Here is a 14,603-nt window from a genome sequence, read left to right on the forward strand (position 1 = left end):
GTGAAAAAAAAAGTACCAAAGGCATGTTTCAATAAATGCTCTCATGAAAACCTCATTTGGGCTGGAGCTGGAGCTCAGTGGTAGAGTGCTTTCCTTGCATGTGTGAGGCACTGGGTTCGATCCTCAGCACCATATAAAAATAAATAAATAATGATACATCTACAACTAAAAAAAATATTAAAAGAAAAGAAAACCTCATTTAAGACATTCAAGTTATAAGCATATATTGATTAGGTTAAAGCTTTAATTAATAATTAATTAATCTACTGGGATGGATTAACCTGGTGGTAACACTAGGCAAGTAAAGAGGTGGGTCACCTATGCATGCCTTTGGGTTTATCTTTTGTCCCTGATGAGATGAGTTCTCTGAGCTGCTTTCCTTCACCACGCCATTCTGATACACTGTATCATCTCAGGCCCAGACCTATGGAGTCAGCTATAGCCTGAGACTCTAAAACCATGAGCCACAAATAAAATTTCCCCTCTCTGTGTTGTTCTTGTCAGGTCTTTTGGTCACAATTCCACAAAAGCTGACTAAAACATTCTGTTTCTTTGTCCTCATCATAAAAAGCATGCTGTTCTGCCATTGTCCAGAGGGAGCTCTCATTCTATTTGGAAGAATAAGGGTGCCCAGATTCATAAATTGTTGGTGAACAAAAGTCGATTAGGTCTACAGCTGAATGGTTGTAATTTTGTTTTTTGACAAAAAGCTTCCCTGTCTTCAAGGCAAGTGGATTTTACCTTGCTACACTCCTGCCATGCCTTGTGCTTTTCTATTCACTGTATGGTCTCATTTAATTCTTTTCCATTTGTCTTGAAGTGCTTGGACAGCACTGACTCCATTTGATCTCTGCATGTGCTGTGTTTACCATCTTTAAGGAGAGTAGGAGATAATCACTAGTTACATATGTGACCTAATCAACGTTAAGGAACTGTGTGACTGCAGGGAAACACAAATCCTCCAGACTTCACAACTGCCCATCCAGGACTAGGCATCTTTTTCAGGGTACACTGGTTGTGAACACTATGTTTCCTTCTGCAAATGAGGTGAACCTACTTTCTGTGCTTATGTGTTTGCCTTCCTGTGACTGACAGTAAACATCAGCAGAAACAATTCTCAACATACACAGTTTTCATTAAACAATAATTTTGGAGTAAAATGCAGAACCTGATATCTTTTATTACATTCTTGATTTCAAAGAAAGGGAGCTCATCTGTTGTAGGAAAAATCAATAATCTGATTTTTAATTTATATTCCATTAGAATTCTATACATTCAGACTTTCAACCTCAAGCAAGTTATAATGAAACTAAAAAGGCATACCATGACAAGCATTCACATGTCATTTTTTTCAAAAGTATTTAAGAAGTCTGGTATTTCCTGAAAGGTTTCCTTGAAGGAGGATTTCTGTATTCTAGAAAAGATGGCAGGAGTTTCTTGGCTTTTGAAAAATGTGGAGAGCTTGATCCTGGTTCACAGTGAATATAGTTGAGGAGAGGGCTGTTTAACAGCTGCCCAGTCTTTTCAAAACCCTTTCTAAACAGTGTTGACTTCTTTCTTATATTAATAGCTAACTTCAAAAATTTTACAAATATCTGTGTATTTGCATTAACTCCTCTGACTGAATTCATTCGGGGCTTGAAATGTACTATTTCAATATTTTATTTTTGGAGGACAAACAGATTGCTTTCCAAAGAGTAGGTATTTATTTTTTGCCAGGTGAATGGCATACAATGGTCGTTTTTAATGAGTCATTACTTAAATATGGCATGTGGGTTTATTAACATGAAAGGCTAGAACCAGTCCATTGGTCAAAATGTTGTTTCTTATTATTTCTATAATAACTTTATTATGGAAAAATCAGCTGTAATTGGTGCCATGTCTAATGCTCAGAGAAGTTCCATTTTAAAGATTAAATTAAAACTTGAATTTACCCATATTTAAGTCTATTAAAGGAACATAGTTTAAATTTTACATAAATTCTTCTCCCATTAGAAGAATTGAATCAATACATTTAAATATATCCCTTTATTAGACATACTCTGTGGATTTTCAGAAACCAAAATCATTGGTCTCTCACCAAAATGCTTGCCAAGAAATAAGAACAATTATTTCTCTAGATAGGACACTACCTAATAATATCCCTGATTCTTATTATGAATAAAATATAAATTTTCGGAGTTTATAAAGTTTCAAAAAAGGATGATTCTAATTTGAAGGTGGGGGAGAAAATAAAAGCCTACAAATGACTCAAATACTTCAGGGATTGGCATGAACATACTTTATATACAGAGTTACAAAAAATTGTACTGTAAATGGGTAATAATGAGTGTAAGGCATTCCACTATTGTCATGTATGTAAAAAATAAATAAATAAAATTTAAAAAAATCAGTCAGGATGATAAACAGATCCAAACAGGGATTGAAGAATATGCATTTACTATTTCAGTCATGAAATAACTATGCTTATTCTTCTTCAATTTGTAAGATTTTCAAAATGTACTAACATGAATTCTCTCCTGAGGGATGATTAAGGCAGCCAGACTGAGTTACAGTTATGTAGTCAGAGCTGGTGAAGAGAAAATAACTTGGGACTTTGACCTCCTTCAAGCAGGATACCAATGGGAAATTATTAACTAATGTTCCCATTAGAGAAGATAAGAAATGAGATGATGGGAAAATCGAACAGAAAGTAATAAAATAGTCTTCCTATTTTCAAACTTTTTCTTTTAAAGCTAGCTACTTTATTCATAGTAGATAAAAGTATGATGTTAGCTACTTGTTAGTAGTGGCTGTCCAGTTAGTTTAATCTCAAGTGATGGATGGGCCATGTGAATATCTAAAGAAATCATCACATCCTTATTTCTTTCTCTTGAAGGAGCCATTTATGGTTTATTCACATTCACTGTCCTATGTAAGCTATTAGACACGATAAGCTGGTGAGCAAGAGGCCAGTTATTGAGACAGTGATACATATACAATTTAAATAATCACAGAAAACAACAAAGAGCAGAGCGAGCTTGTGATTTCATAAATTATATTATGCAACTTTCCGACAAGTACAAGATTCAGAACTTATGGCCAGAGATTTCCTTCTTTCTGTAACTCATATTTAAGTGGTACAAAGCTACTGGTAATCTAGATATTTAGAAAACAGACTTAGAAATTAATCAAATAAGGGTTAAGCAAACATTTCTAAAAGTTTATTAAGTGATTATTCTCAGAGACACAAAAACTCCTTGGGGAAGGCCTTCTTGGTCAACAATGTACCATTGGTCTCTCACTGTGTCATTGGTCTCTCACCAAAATGCTTGCCAAGAAATAAGAACAATTATTTCTCTGGATAGGACACTATCCAGAGAATAGTGTCCAATAGTACCAATCAATTGTATTTAAATCTTATTGATTCTGTTTACCTAATGAAGAGATCTTAATGAATTATTATACATTTAAAAATTCATGCATTTTCTTCATTTCAGTGTAGTATTCAAGCGAATATTCTCTAGAACCTACAGGAAGAAATACAGGAGCATTATATCTAGGATAATATTTTATGTATTTTAAATCGAAATTCCTTTTTTTTTAAATTTTATTATTATTATTTTTAAAAAAATTTTTTTTGAAATTCCTTGATTAGCAGATGGAAACTAGAGGATATTATCCACAGGCAGGGGGCAAGGACAAGACATATGAAAATTGAAAAAATAAATGAGGTAAGTAATGGGGAGTCATTACTGGAGCTCACCCTCCAAGAGTCAAGGAATTAACCGTGAAGGGCCCTGGAGATCTAGGCTTCCCTCTCTGGGAAATAACACTTGCTGTGTTTCTAGGCAAAGATGACTTTCTTGAACTGTGCTAGAAAAATTTCAATCTATTCTTTAGAATAGCTTTATGAATAAAGCAATTTTAAAGACATTTTTCCTACTTTGAATGAATGAGAAATCTTTCCCAGTGCAATGCTTCTGTACTGCATTATGAGAAAAAACTACATAAGGGAATAAAACTTGGCTGAATTGGGAGCTCTTACAATATTTTGATTCTTTAAGTCTTAGTTTCCTCATCTGTGAGATGAGGATGCTGGATAAAATTATGTCATCTAATGACTTCTCCAAATGTGCCATTAACATAGTTAATTAATTCTACAACAGAAAATTCAGAGACTGGTAAACAGGAAACAAATTACCAAGTCCCTATATAATTATGTCACCTATATTAACTAGACAACAGTTTTTCAAGTCAGTTTCTCTAATAGTAAATATCCATTAGTGGATCCTAAGGTCAACTTAATGGATTCTAACTATCATTTAACAGAATAATAATAATAAAATTATTAGAGTGTGTTACAAGATATAAAGACAAATATTATGAAAACTTACACAATGTGTGTGTGTTCATAATACAATAAATTCAATTATTTATTCTTCAACGTCATTATCAACATCAACAGGCTACTTATTTAGAGTGTCTTTATTTGGACTGAGGGGAAAAGAGATTTTTACTCACCTATAGTGGGGTCATGATAATCAGGAAACTGATGACTGATAAACTGCATTGTCATTGCTGAAAATAAAAATAAGTTTAAATTTAATAAAAAAATCATCAATTCACTAATAACTCATTCACTTTGGTTCACCAATCTTTTTTAATAGGTTCTGGTGAAAAACACATTTATGTGAGTGACTGATTACATTATATGAGCCACAAAATGATAATTAGACAAAGTTCTTAAGGGGGAAAAGAAGGCAAATAATGACAGATATTTCTCTAGTATAAATACATTTAAATTTTGAGTGTATTTCCACTAGAACTGAATTGGAGTGAAAATTAGGAAGCTCTTGATATAGTGAGACTATAAGCTAACTGTAGGTCCCTCTTGGCTTGTTCTCTTTAAACAATTGATAATAACCAGAGTGATGTTTCCACTAAAAGATCTGTATGTTTTGGGGGACTCAAGTATCTCATTGTAAAATAAGAAGATAATCTCTAGTGTTCCTTTAAGCTATAATACATTATAGTTATCATCCTTTGATTATATTCTTGATGATATTATTTTATTCATAATTAATTTTTTCAGTTAAATTTTTTTCAGTCACTTTTATCTTGTCTAATTCATGTTAATTACTATGCCTTTTCACTACTTATTCTGTCGTTCTTAAATTCTCCATGGTTTTTACAAACCTTAAAATGTAAAATACTTTTAGTGTTTCTGTTTTCAAGAATTTCCTTGTGATTTTTCATTGTTAGGAGACAAGGGACCTTTGAATTAAATAACAAACTATATTTAAAAAAGCAATATGTATGTTGACAAAGACTCTTTAACCAATCTTGAGTAGAGATTTGCTGAATTCTTTTTTAACTTGACCTCAACTTTGGCCCTGTGCTTGCTTCTACCCTGCAGGGTATGCATAGCTTAGTTGTAGCAAGAACCCTACTAAGTCAGTCACAGGGAATCATTTCTGATCACCCTGGCTTAGCAAGAATCCCTGTTAAATCAGCTTAGCAAAAATCCTCCTACCCTTGATGTCTCTTCTTGGTAATTTTCTATCTATGGATGCAACCTCTCCTCCTCCTCCTTCTTTCCCACTCTGTTCCTTGCCTGTGAATCGCTGTTAGTCCTATTATATTCAGAATTCAGCCCAGTTCTATACTTAAATCCCTTGTTTTCTCTATAGCAATAGTTCCTGAATATAATCTATCTTTACTGCCTTCACTACTGTATTGTCTAGCTCTGGTTCTCTTTAACAGTATGTTCACACTTTAGCAAATGTTCAGAGCAGGGAACACTCAGTTAAATTCAACAAACATGTAAAAGGCACTTGCTTGTTGAGAAATGCAAAGAAATGGAACCTGACCCAGTGGAAGAAAATATCTGTGTACATTTCAATGGTTGTTTTCCTCCTGTTTTTGAGTCCTCAAAGGGTGTCTCTATATGAAAGTGTTAATTTTGCAGCTTTGGAAAAATTTTTGAAATGCAAATCAACTTTCCTTACAGACAACCTTAGAAATTTTGAGAATTTCAGGAATATAAAATGAAAGCTACATCTTTGTTTGTTTCAGATATTAGATACATATTTTAAAAATCATTTGGGAATTTCTTGGATCCAATCCAAGATGGCAAAAGGAAGGGAGTGAGCCACCCTGTACCTGCGCAGCCAGACCCTCAGATCTCGCCTAGTAGGAATACTGTATGTCCAAGAGTGTTAGAGGTCCCCTATCCAGCTGCTCTCTGCAGAAATCACCAGCACTGTGATCTCATGTGGGGCTCTGGGCCTCAGCATTAGAGTAGGTTGCCTGGCGTTGGAGCAGGACTCACAGCCTCAAAGTTCCAATCCATGCAAGACTCGTGGAGTGCCTTAGCAGAATCACCAATCAACACACCTGCAGATCGCCAAGACTCCATCCACTCCCACGCAGGACATTCAGCTGCTATCTACCCACAGTACAACACCATTTCCTGGCTCCCCCCACCTCACCAGACTCTCTCCACCTCACCAGACACCCTGGTGCTGAAAGCAGACCGCCACCATCTTGACTCAACATTCTTGCCATTTAGCTGGGGTAGTTCCCAGATCAGATCTCCAGCAGCCCGGTACCAGGTTTCCAACATCCCCCCCTCCCCAGCAGCCGAACCCAACACAGTAGCTGCCCTACACAGGTGTGCAGTGCTACTAGGAAGCTGCCCAGGGAGCCCTGGGGTGAGAGTATCCTCAATTGGGAACTGCTGGGGGAGAGGGAGAGACCAGGAACTGGGAAATCTCCAGGCAAGAGAGGGAGATAGTACCGGGTGCGCTAACATCACTTGAGTGAGTGGTCCCAAAAAGAGACCCAGAAGGGGCTGGGGATGTGGCTCTAGCGGTAATGTGCTCGCCTGGCATGTGTGGGGCTCTGGGTTTGATCCTCAGCAACACATAAAATAAAATAAAAAGATGTTGTGTCCACCGAAATCTGAAAAATAAGTATTGAAAAAAAAATTTTCTCTCTCTCTTTCTCTAGAGACCCAGAAGGTGCAGTCTTTCTGCAGGGGACTGGTGTATTCCACTCCCTGCATCCAGGCACCCTGTGCTAGGACCAGTCTTCCCACCCTGGTTACCTCCACCATCCTAAGAGCAGAGACACCAACTTGCAATAGACAATGCCACCTACAGGATGAGAAGAGAAGCAGGAAAGATATGGATCTCTACAACTAGCTACCACCCTGGTTTCTTCCATTGTTGGTTGGTTGGTTGGTTTATTGGCTTGTTTCTTTTTTCCCTTCTACTGCTTCATCCTCTGGCCCTCACATCCCCAACATATGTGAAACCTTTACATGAAAGAGGACTTTGAGGACTGAGTCATCTCAATAATATAATATAGAGGTATTGTATATGCTCTTTTTTTCTTTTTCTTTTTATTCTTTCATTTTTCTTTCCTCCTCCAAATTTTACTGTCTTAACATCTGTATTTTTCTAAATACATATGTGTGTTTGTTTTATGTACTCTACTGTCTTCCCATGTACTTGCCTATCCTAAATTACTTCCTATCTATTCTCTTGCTACTAACCCTCTTTACTAGATTTCTCCTTCATACTTCCTAAGATATATTGACTCTATATCCTCACATCCTACCTTCTCAGCATATCATCCTAAGCTCTACCCCCAGGTTATTGTCCACTGTCAGAAACTACAAACCTTTTTTTAAAACTACTGATTTTATTTTAGATAATAATGTAATCCAACATTTCTGTACATTGAGACTAAAGTGTAAACATCTTCATAACAACAAATTGTTGATATTGGAATCTGTTAGCATTGTCCTTCCCTGCAAAGGAGAGATCTTGGAACTCTACAAGAGCACTACAAACCTATAGGGTAAAAACAATAACAATCTAGACCCACAGAGCTGGAAAGGATGACACATGAACAACATGAAAAGACAAGGGAAGAAAGTGCCCCAAACAAATGAAGACACCAATTTAAGACATTCAAGTCATAAGCATGTATTGATTAGGTTAAAGCTTTAATTAATAATTAATTAATCTACTGATATGGATTAACCTGGTAATAACAATCATAAATATATATGCCCCAAACAATGGTACAGCTATGTTTATCAAACAAATTATTCTCAAGTTCAAGAGTCAAATTGATTACAACACAATAATCTTGGGTGACTTTAACACACCTCTCTCACCACTGGATAAATCTTCAAAAAAAAGTTGAATAAAAACTCAATAATATAATCAATAACTTAGGCTTAACTCACATACATAGAATATTTCAACCTGCATCAAGCAGATATACTTTCTTCTCAGCAGCATATGGATTCTTCTCTAAAATAGACCATATACTATGCCATAAAGAAACTCTTAGCAAATACAAAAATGTAGAGATACTACCATGTATTTTATCAGATCATAATGGAATGAAACTGGAAACCAATTACAAAATAAAAAAAATAAAATTACTCCAACACCTGGAGACTAAACAACATGCTACTGAATGAACAATGGGTTGCAGAAGACATCAAATAGGAGATTAAAAAATTCTTAGAGATAAATGAGAACATAGACACAACATATAGAAATCTCTGGGACACTATGAAAGCAGTTCTAAGAGAAAAGTTCATTGCATGGAGTTCATTCCTTAAAAGAAGAAATAATAAACAAATAAATGACCTTACTTTATATCTCAAAGCCGTAGAAAAAGAAGAACAAATCAACAGCAAAAGCAGTAGAAGACAAGAAATAATTAAAATTAAACATGAAACCAATGAAATTGAAACAAAAGAAACAATTGAAAAAATTGACAAAACAAAGAGTTGGTTCTTTGAAAAAATAAATAAAATTGACAGACCCTTAGCTATGCTAATGAAGAGGTGAGAGAGAATTCAAATTATCAGCATACTCGATGAAAAAGGTAATATCACAACAGACACTACAGAAATACAGAGGATAATTAGAAATTATTTTGAAAACTTATACTCTAATAAAATATAAGATAGCGAAGGCATTGACAAATTTCTTAAGTCATACGACTTGCCCAGACTGAATCAGGAAGATATACATAATTTAAACAGACCAATATCAAATGATGAAATAGAAGACACCATCAGAAGCCTACCAACCAAGAAAAGGACTGTACAGTTACACAGCTGAGTTCTACAAGACCTTTAAAGAAGAACTAGTACCATACTCTTCAATTTATTTCAGGAAATAGAAAAATAGGCAGCACTTCCAAACTCATTCTATGAGGCCAATATCACCCTGATTCCAAAATCAGGCAAAGACATATCAAAGAAAGAAAACTTTAGACCAATATCTCTTATGAACATAGTGCAAAAATTCTCAATAAAATTCTGGCAAATTGAATACAAAAAAAAAACATATCAAAAAGATCATGCACCATGATCAAGTGGGATTCATCCCAGGTATGCAAGGTTGGTTCAACATAAGAAAATCAATAAATGTAATTCATCACATCATGAGATTCAAAGAATCATGTGATCATCTCAATAGTCGCAGAAAAAGCATTTGACAAAATACAACACCCCTTCATGTTCAAAACACTAGAAAAACTAGGGATAACAGGAACATATCTTAACATCATAAAGACTGTCTACGATAAGCCCCAGGCCAACATCATTCTACATGGAGAAAAATTGAAGGCATTCCTTCTAAAAACTGGAACAAGACAGGGATGCCCTCTTTCACCACTTCTATTTAACGTAGTCCTTGAAATACTGGCCAGAGCAATTAGACAGATGAAAGAAATTAAAGTGATATGTATAGGAAAAGAAGAACTTAAGTTAGCACTATTTGCTGACCATATGATTCTATACCTAGAAGACCCAAAAAGCTCCACCAGAAAAATTCTAGAACTAGTAAATGAATTCAGCAAAGTAGCAGGTTATAAAATCAACACCCATAAATCAAAGGCTTTTCTGTATATCAGTGACAAACCCTCTGAGATAGAAATGAGGAAAAGTATCCATTTACAATAGTCTCAAAAAAGTAAAAAACAAAACTTGGGAATCAACAAAAGAGGTGAAAGATCTATACAATAAAAACTACAGAACCCTAAAGAAAGAAATCAAAGAAGACCTTAGAAGATGGAAAGATCTACCTTGCCCTTGGATAGGCAAAATTAATATTATCAAAATGGCCATACTTTCAAAAGCACTATTCAAATTTAATGCAATTCCAATCAAAATCCTAATGGCATTCCTCATAGAAATAGAGAAAGCAATCATGAAATTCATCTGGAAAAATAAGAGACCCAGAATAGCTAAAGCAATTCTTAACAGGAAGAGTGAAGCAGGTGGCATCACTATACCAGAACTTAAACTATACTACACAGCAATAGTAACAAAAACAGCATAGTATTGGCACCAAAACAGACTGGTAGACCATTGATACAGAATAGAAGACACAGAGACTAACCAACAAAATTACAATTATCTTATATTAGACAAAGGTGCCAAAAACATGCATTGGAGAAAAGATAGTCTCTTCAACAAATGGTGCTGGGAAAACTGGATTTCCATAAGCAACAAAATGAAATTAAATCCCTGTCTCTCACCATGCACAAAACTTAATTCAAAATGGATCAAAGATTTAGAAATTAAACCAGAGACCCTGCATCTAATAGAAGAAAAAGTAAGCCCTAATCTTCATAATGTGGGATTAGGCCCCAACTTCCTTAATGGGACTCCTATATCGCAAGAATTAAAACCAAGAATCAATAAATGGGATGGAATCAGACTAAAAAGTTTCTTCTCAGCAAAAGGAACAATCTGTGAGGTGAATAGAGAGCTTACATCTTGGGAACAAATTTTACCCCCCCCCCCACATCAGATAGAGCACTAATCTCTAGTGTATATAAAGAACTCAAAAAACTAAACACAAAAAAACAAATAACCCAATCAATAAATGGGCCAAGGACATAAACAGACACTTCTCAGAAGAGGATATTCAATCAATCAACAAATATATGAAAAAATGTTCATCATCTCTAGCAATTGGAGAAATGCAAACCCAAACAACTCAAATATACCATCTCACATCAGTCAGAATGGCAGCTATGAAGACAAACAACAGTAAGTGTTGGTGAGGATGTGGGGAAAAAGCAACACTCATACATTGCTGGTGGGACTGCAAATTGGTGCAACCAATATGGAAAGCAGTATGGAGATTCCTTGGAAATCTGGGAATGGAACCACCATTTGACCCAGCTATTCCTCTCCTCAGTCTATACCCAAAGGACTTAAAAACAGCATACTACAGGGACACAGCCACATCAATGTTTATAGCAGCACAATTCACAATAGCTAAACTGAGGAGCCAACCTAGATGCCCTTCAGTGGATAAATGGATAAAAAAATGTGGCATATATACACAATGGAATTTTACTCCACAATAAAAGAGAATAAAATAATGGCATTTGCAGGTAAATGGATGGCGCTGGAGAAGATAATGCTAAGTGAAGTTAGCCAATCCCCAAAAACAAATGCTGATATGTTTTCTCTGATATAAGGAGGCTGACTCATTGTGGGGTAGGGAGGGAGAGCATGATAGGAATAGATGAATTCTAGATAGAGAAGAGGGGTGGGAGGGGGTGGGAGGGAATGGGAGGGGGCAGGGGATTAGCAAGGATGGTGGAATGTGATAGACATCATTATCCAAAGTACATGTATAAAGACATGAATTGATGTGAATATACTTTATATACAAACATAGGTATGAAAAATTGTTCTATATGTGTAATAAGAATTATGATGCATTCCACTGTCATGTATTTAAAAAATAAAACCAATAAAAATAAAATCATTTGAATTTTTTCCTCCTTAGCTTTTTTTTTTCATCTTTGGTAGAATTAATAATTTTAACAATTTTTAATTATGAAAACTAATGGGTTTCACTGGGATCTTTCCATATGTGTATGTGTGTATGTATTTCCTGAGCTTTAAAATTGCAGTTGTCACTATCTCTCTGTCACCTGTTGTTTTTTGTTTGTTTTGTTTTGTTCTCAATTATAACACAGAGGTCAGAAGCCTGGCCTCATCTTCACCAGTTAGCTTAGTCATCTCAATTCCAACAATAGCTTAGATTTCATAAAGTTAAAACTAAGATGAGGATGTTCTCACTACATCTCACTCAAAATAAAGAGAAATATACCCATTCACTAATATGATTAAGAGTCTGTATTCATCTTATGATAATCAACTATTTAGACTAAAATCTTAAAGATATCTTTGGATCCTTTCACTTTCATATTCTTCATGCAAACATGTCAATTTTTTACTACACCTCACTCCAAAATATCTTTCAAATATGTCTTGATTCTTTCCTTATTACCTAGTTCAGAATCTTGCATTTCTTCTCAAAGCCTCTGTTGTATTAAACTCAACACTGTTTTCTTTGTAAATATGTTTTTTTCTCCCATTATATTTTTCATAATCATACCAGAATCATCATTAAAAAATCTTGTCACTTACATGTCAACAGCTATTTAAAGACATGTCTAATATGACATGCTGGCATATGTGGTCTTTCATAAACCATGCTTGCCTTACTCTTCAGTCTGGAATCACAGACTGAAGTCTGAAGTACAGACTTTCTGAAGTGCTTTTCATCCACAAGCAAAACTTAATCCTATAACTGAGAACGACATTCATGTTCTGGCTTCTGCTGATATACTTAACAAACCTCACTCCTTGACCAGCATTTCCTCAACTTCCTCTGAACCCTCTTCTCACCTAACTTTAAAATTTTGGTCTTCTGTATTTATCTTTTGGATAACACAGTTTAAGCAAGAACTGCTTAACCAGTTTAGAGAGCAATCCCCAACCTTTACATCTATTCACCACCCTCCATATCTGATCAAATTATTCTACCTTACCATATTCCATGTAACATCTTGCCTTCAGCAAGAATCTCATTAAATCGGTTTAACCACAATCCTCCCTAGTTCTCCCAAATGCTTCTTCTTGCTAATTTTTCATCCACTGACCCCCATCCTGCTCATTGGCTATAAGTCCCTAAGCAGTTCTTGTTGTATTTGGAATTGAGTCCAGTTCTATACTTGGTTCTTCCTTTCTCTATTGTAATAGTTCCTGTTTAAAGTGTGTTTTTACTTCTTTAATTGCTGTACAGCTCTGTTTTTGTTTAAGCAGCAATAATAATGGCCAATAGCTCTGCTTGAGCATCACACAACTCAATTCACTCATTTAACCTGTTGTCTACCAGCCATTGGTAAATAATCATTATGGAAGCTACCAAGAACCAATAACAAACATTGTTTTAATTGTGGCTCAATTTCAATACTGTATATTTGGGAAGGAATTGTGGAGACAGAAGAAATTTAGAACAAAATTAAGGAAAAGATATACATATAAGTATTTTAAGGACTGATCAATACACTTGCATATTAAAGTTGAAAATGGAAAAACCAACATATAGTTATTTAGAAGAACAAGTAGCATATTACTTAGATGATTTGAGTTTGTACTTTAATGGAAACCTGCTGTTTATTAGATAATTGAAAAAGCCCTTCAATTCTCAAATTCTCTGACCTACCACTGAGACAGAACCAAAGAAAAGGGAGCCAGCTGAGCTTTGTTCCAAATTTTCAAAAGGTAATTTTAGGAAGGTTTATTTGTAAAAGTTTCTTTGTGTTTCACAAAATGGTTGCCCTCTGGGACACTTAAGAGCCATTTTTCTTTTGGGGAGATAATATATAAAACAATTTTTGAAGAAGCTCTCTTAAACACTTACGTGGGACTGTAATATAACTCACCCAAAATGTAATTCTTAAGCGTATTTCAAGTTCATATTTAAAGAAACTTCAGCAGAGTATAGGAATGACTCTGAGAGGCTGCCCTGTGGTTGGAAATGCATTTATAAAGAACATTTTCATGGGAGATAAGCAGGGGAGGCAAACAGGCTTTTCTATCAGATACCCTTCCCCCACAGTCAAAATCATTGCCAGTCTATACTGTGCAGTTGACATCTCAGAGACTGTGTCCTCAAACTCAGCAGGAGGCCCTGGATATTAGCCAGGAATAAGAATGCTAATGAAGAAATGGGATGATAGGAGATCATTACAAGCATTTTGGGGGACCTATGAAGTATTTCATACAGTCTTGACCAAATATAATTATGTGTGTGAATCAGGTAAGTAACTGGGATTAGCCACTGAATCTTCATATCAAAATGAACCATTAGAGTTGTCATCATTTTCTTATATAAAGGATGTTGATTTTTATAAGTTCATTTCAAACTCCTTTCCCTTGCTAATTAGTATTTTGAGCATGTTTTTTTCATAATTTTTAGGAGTTCCTTAGTATCATAACCTCTGAAATAGAAATAGTTTCCAATTCTTATCTTCACTCTCAATTTATCTTATCCATAGTCATGGCTTCATTCATTCATTCATTAATACTTCATTTTAATAGAATCTCCTATGAAACCATATGAACCAGGTAGGTTGCTTTTGTATAGTGGTAGTTCCTTTATAACTTTTCTATCTAGTCTGTGCTTATTTGGTCTGTTAAGCCATCTAACTTTACTAAGCAGAACTTTAGGCAGTAGTATTACTAAAAAACTTATGCATCTAGGTTTTAAATC

At 35.1% G+C, this 14,603-nt stretch overlaps 1 protein-coding gene across 1 annotated transcript in view; it reads right to left on the minus strand.

Moving 5' to 3' along the window:
• The window catches only part of RIT2 (Ras like without CAAX 2), a gene marked incomplete at both ends in the record, with an annotated part of 337,149 nt that overhangs the window by 255,869 nt on the left and 66,677 nt on the right, over positions 1 to 14,603 (minus strand). Inside the window, one exon of the mRNA XM_081263502.1 lies at positions 4,504 to 4,560. Coding sequence (XP_081119628.1) covers positions 4,504 to 4,560 — 57 coding nt within the window. The remainder of the gene's footprint in view (positions 1 to 4,503; positions 4,561 to 14,603) is intronic.

This window comes from Spermophilus citellus, assembly GCF_964194105.1.
Source record: "Spermophilus citellus genome assembly, chromosome: 12".
Classification (NCBI taxonomy): Eukaryota; Metazoa; Chordata; class Mammalia; order Rodentia; family Sciuridae; genus Spermophilus; species Spermophilus citellus.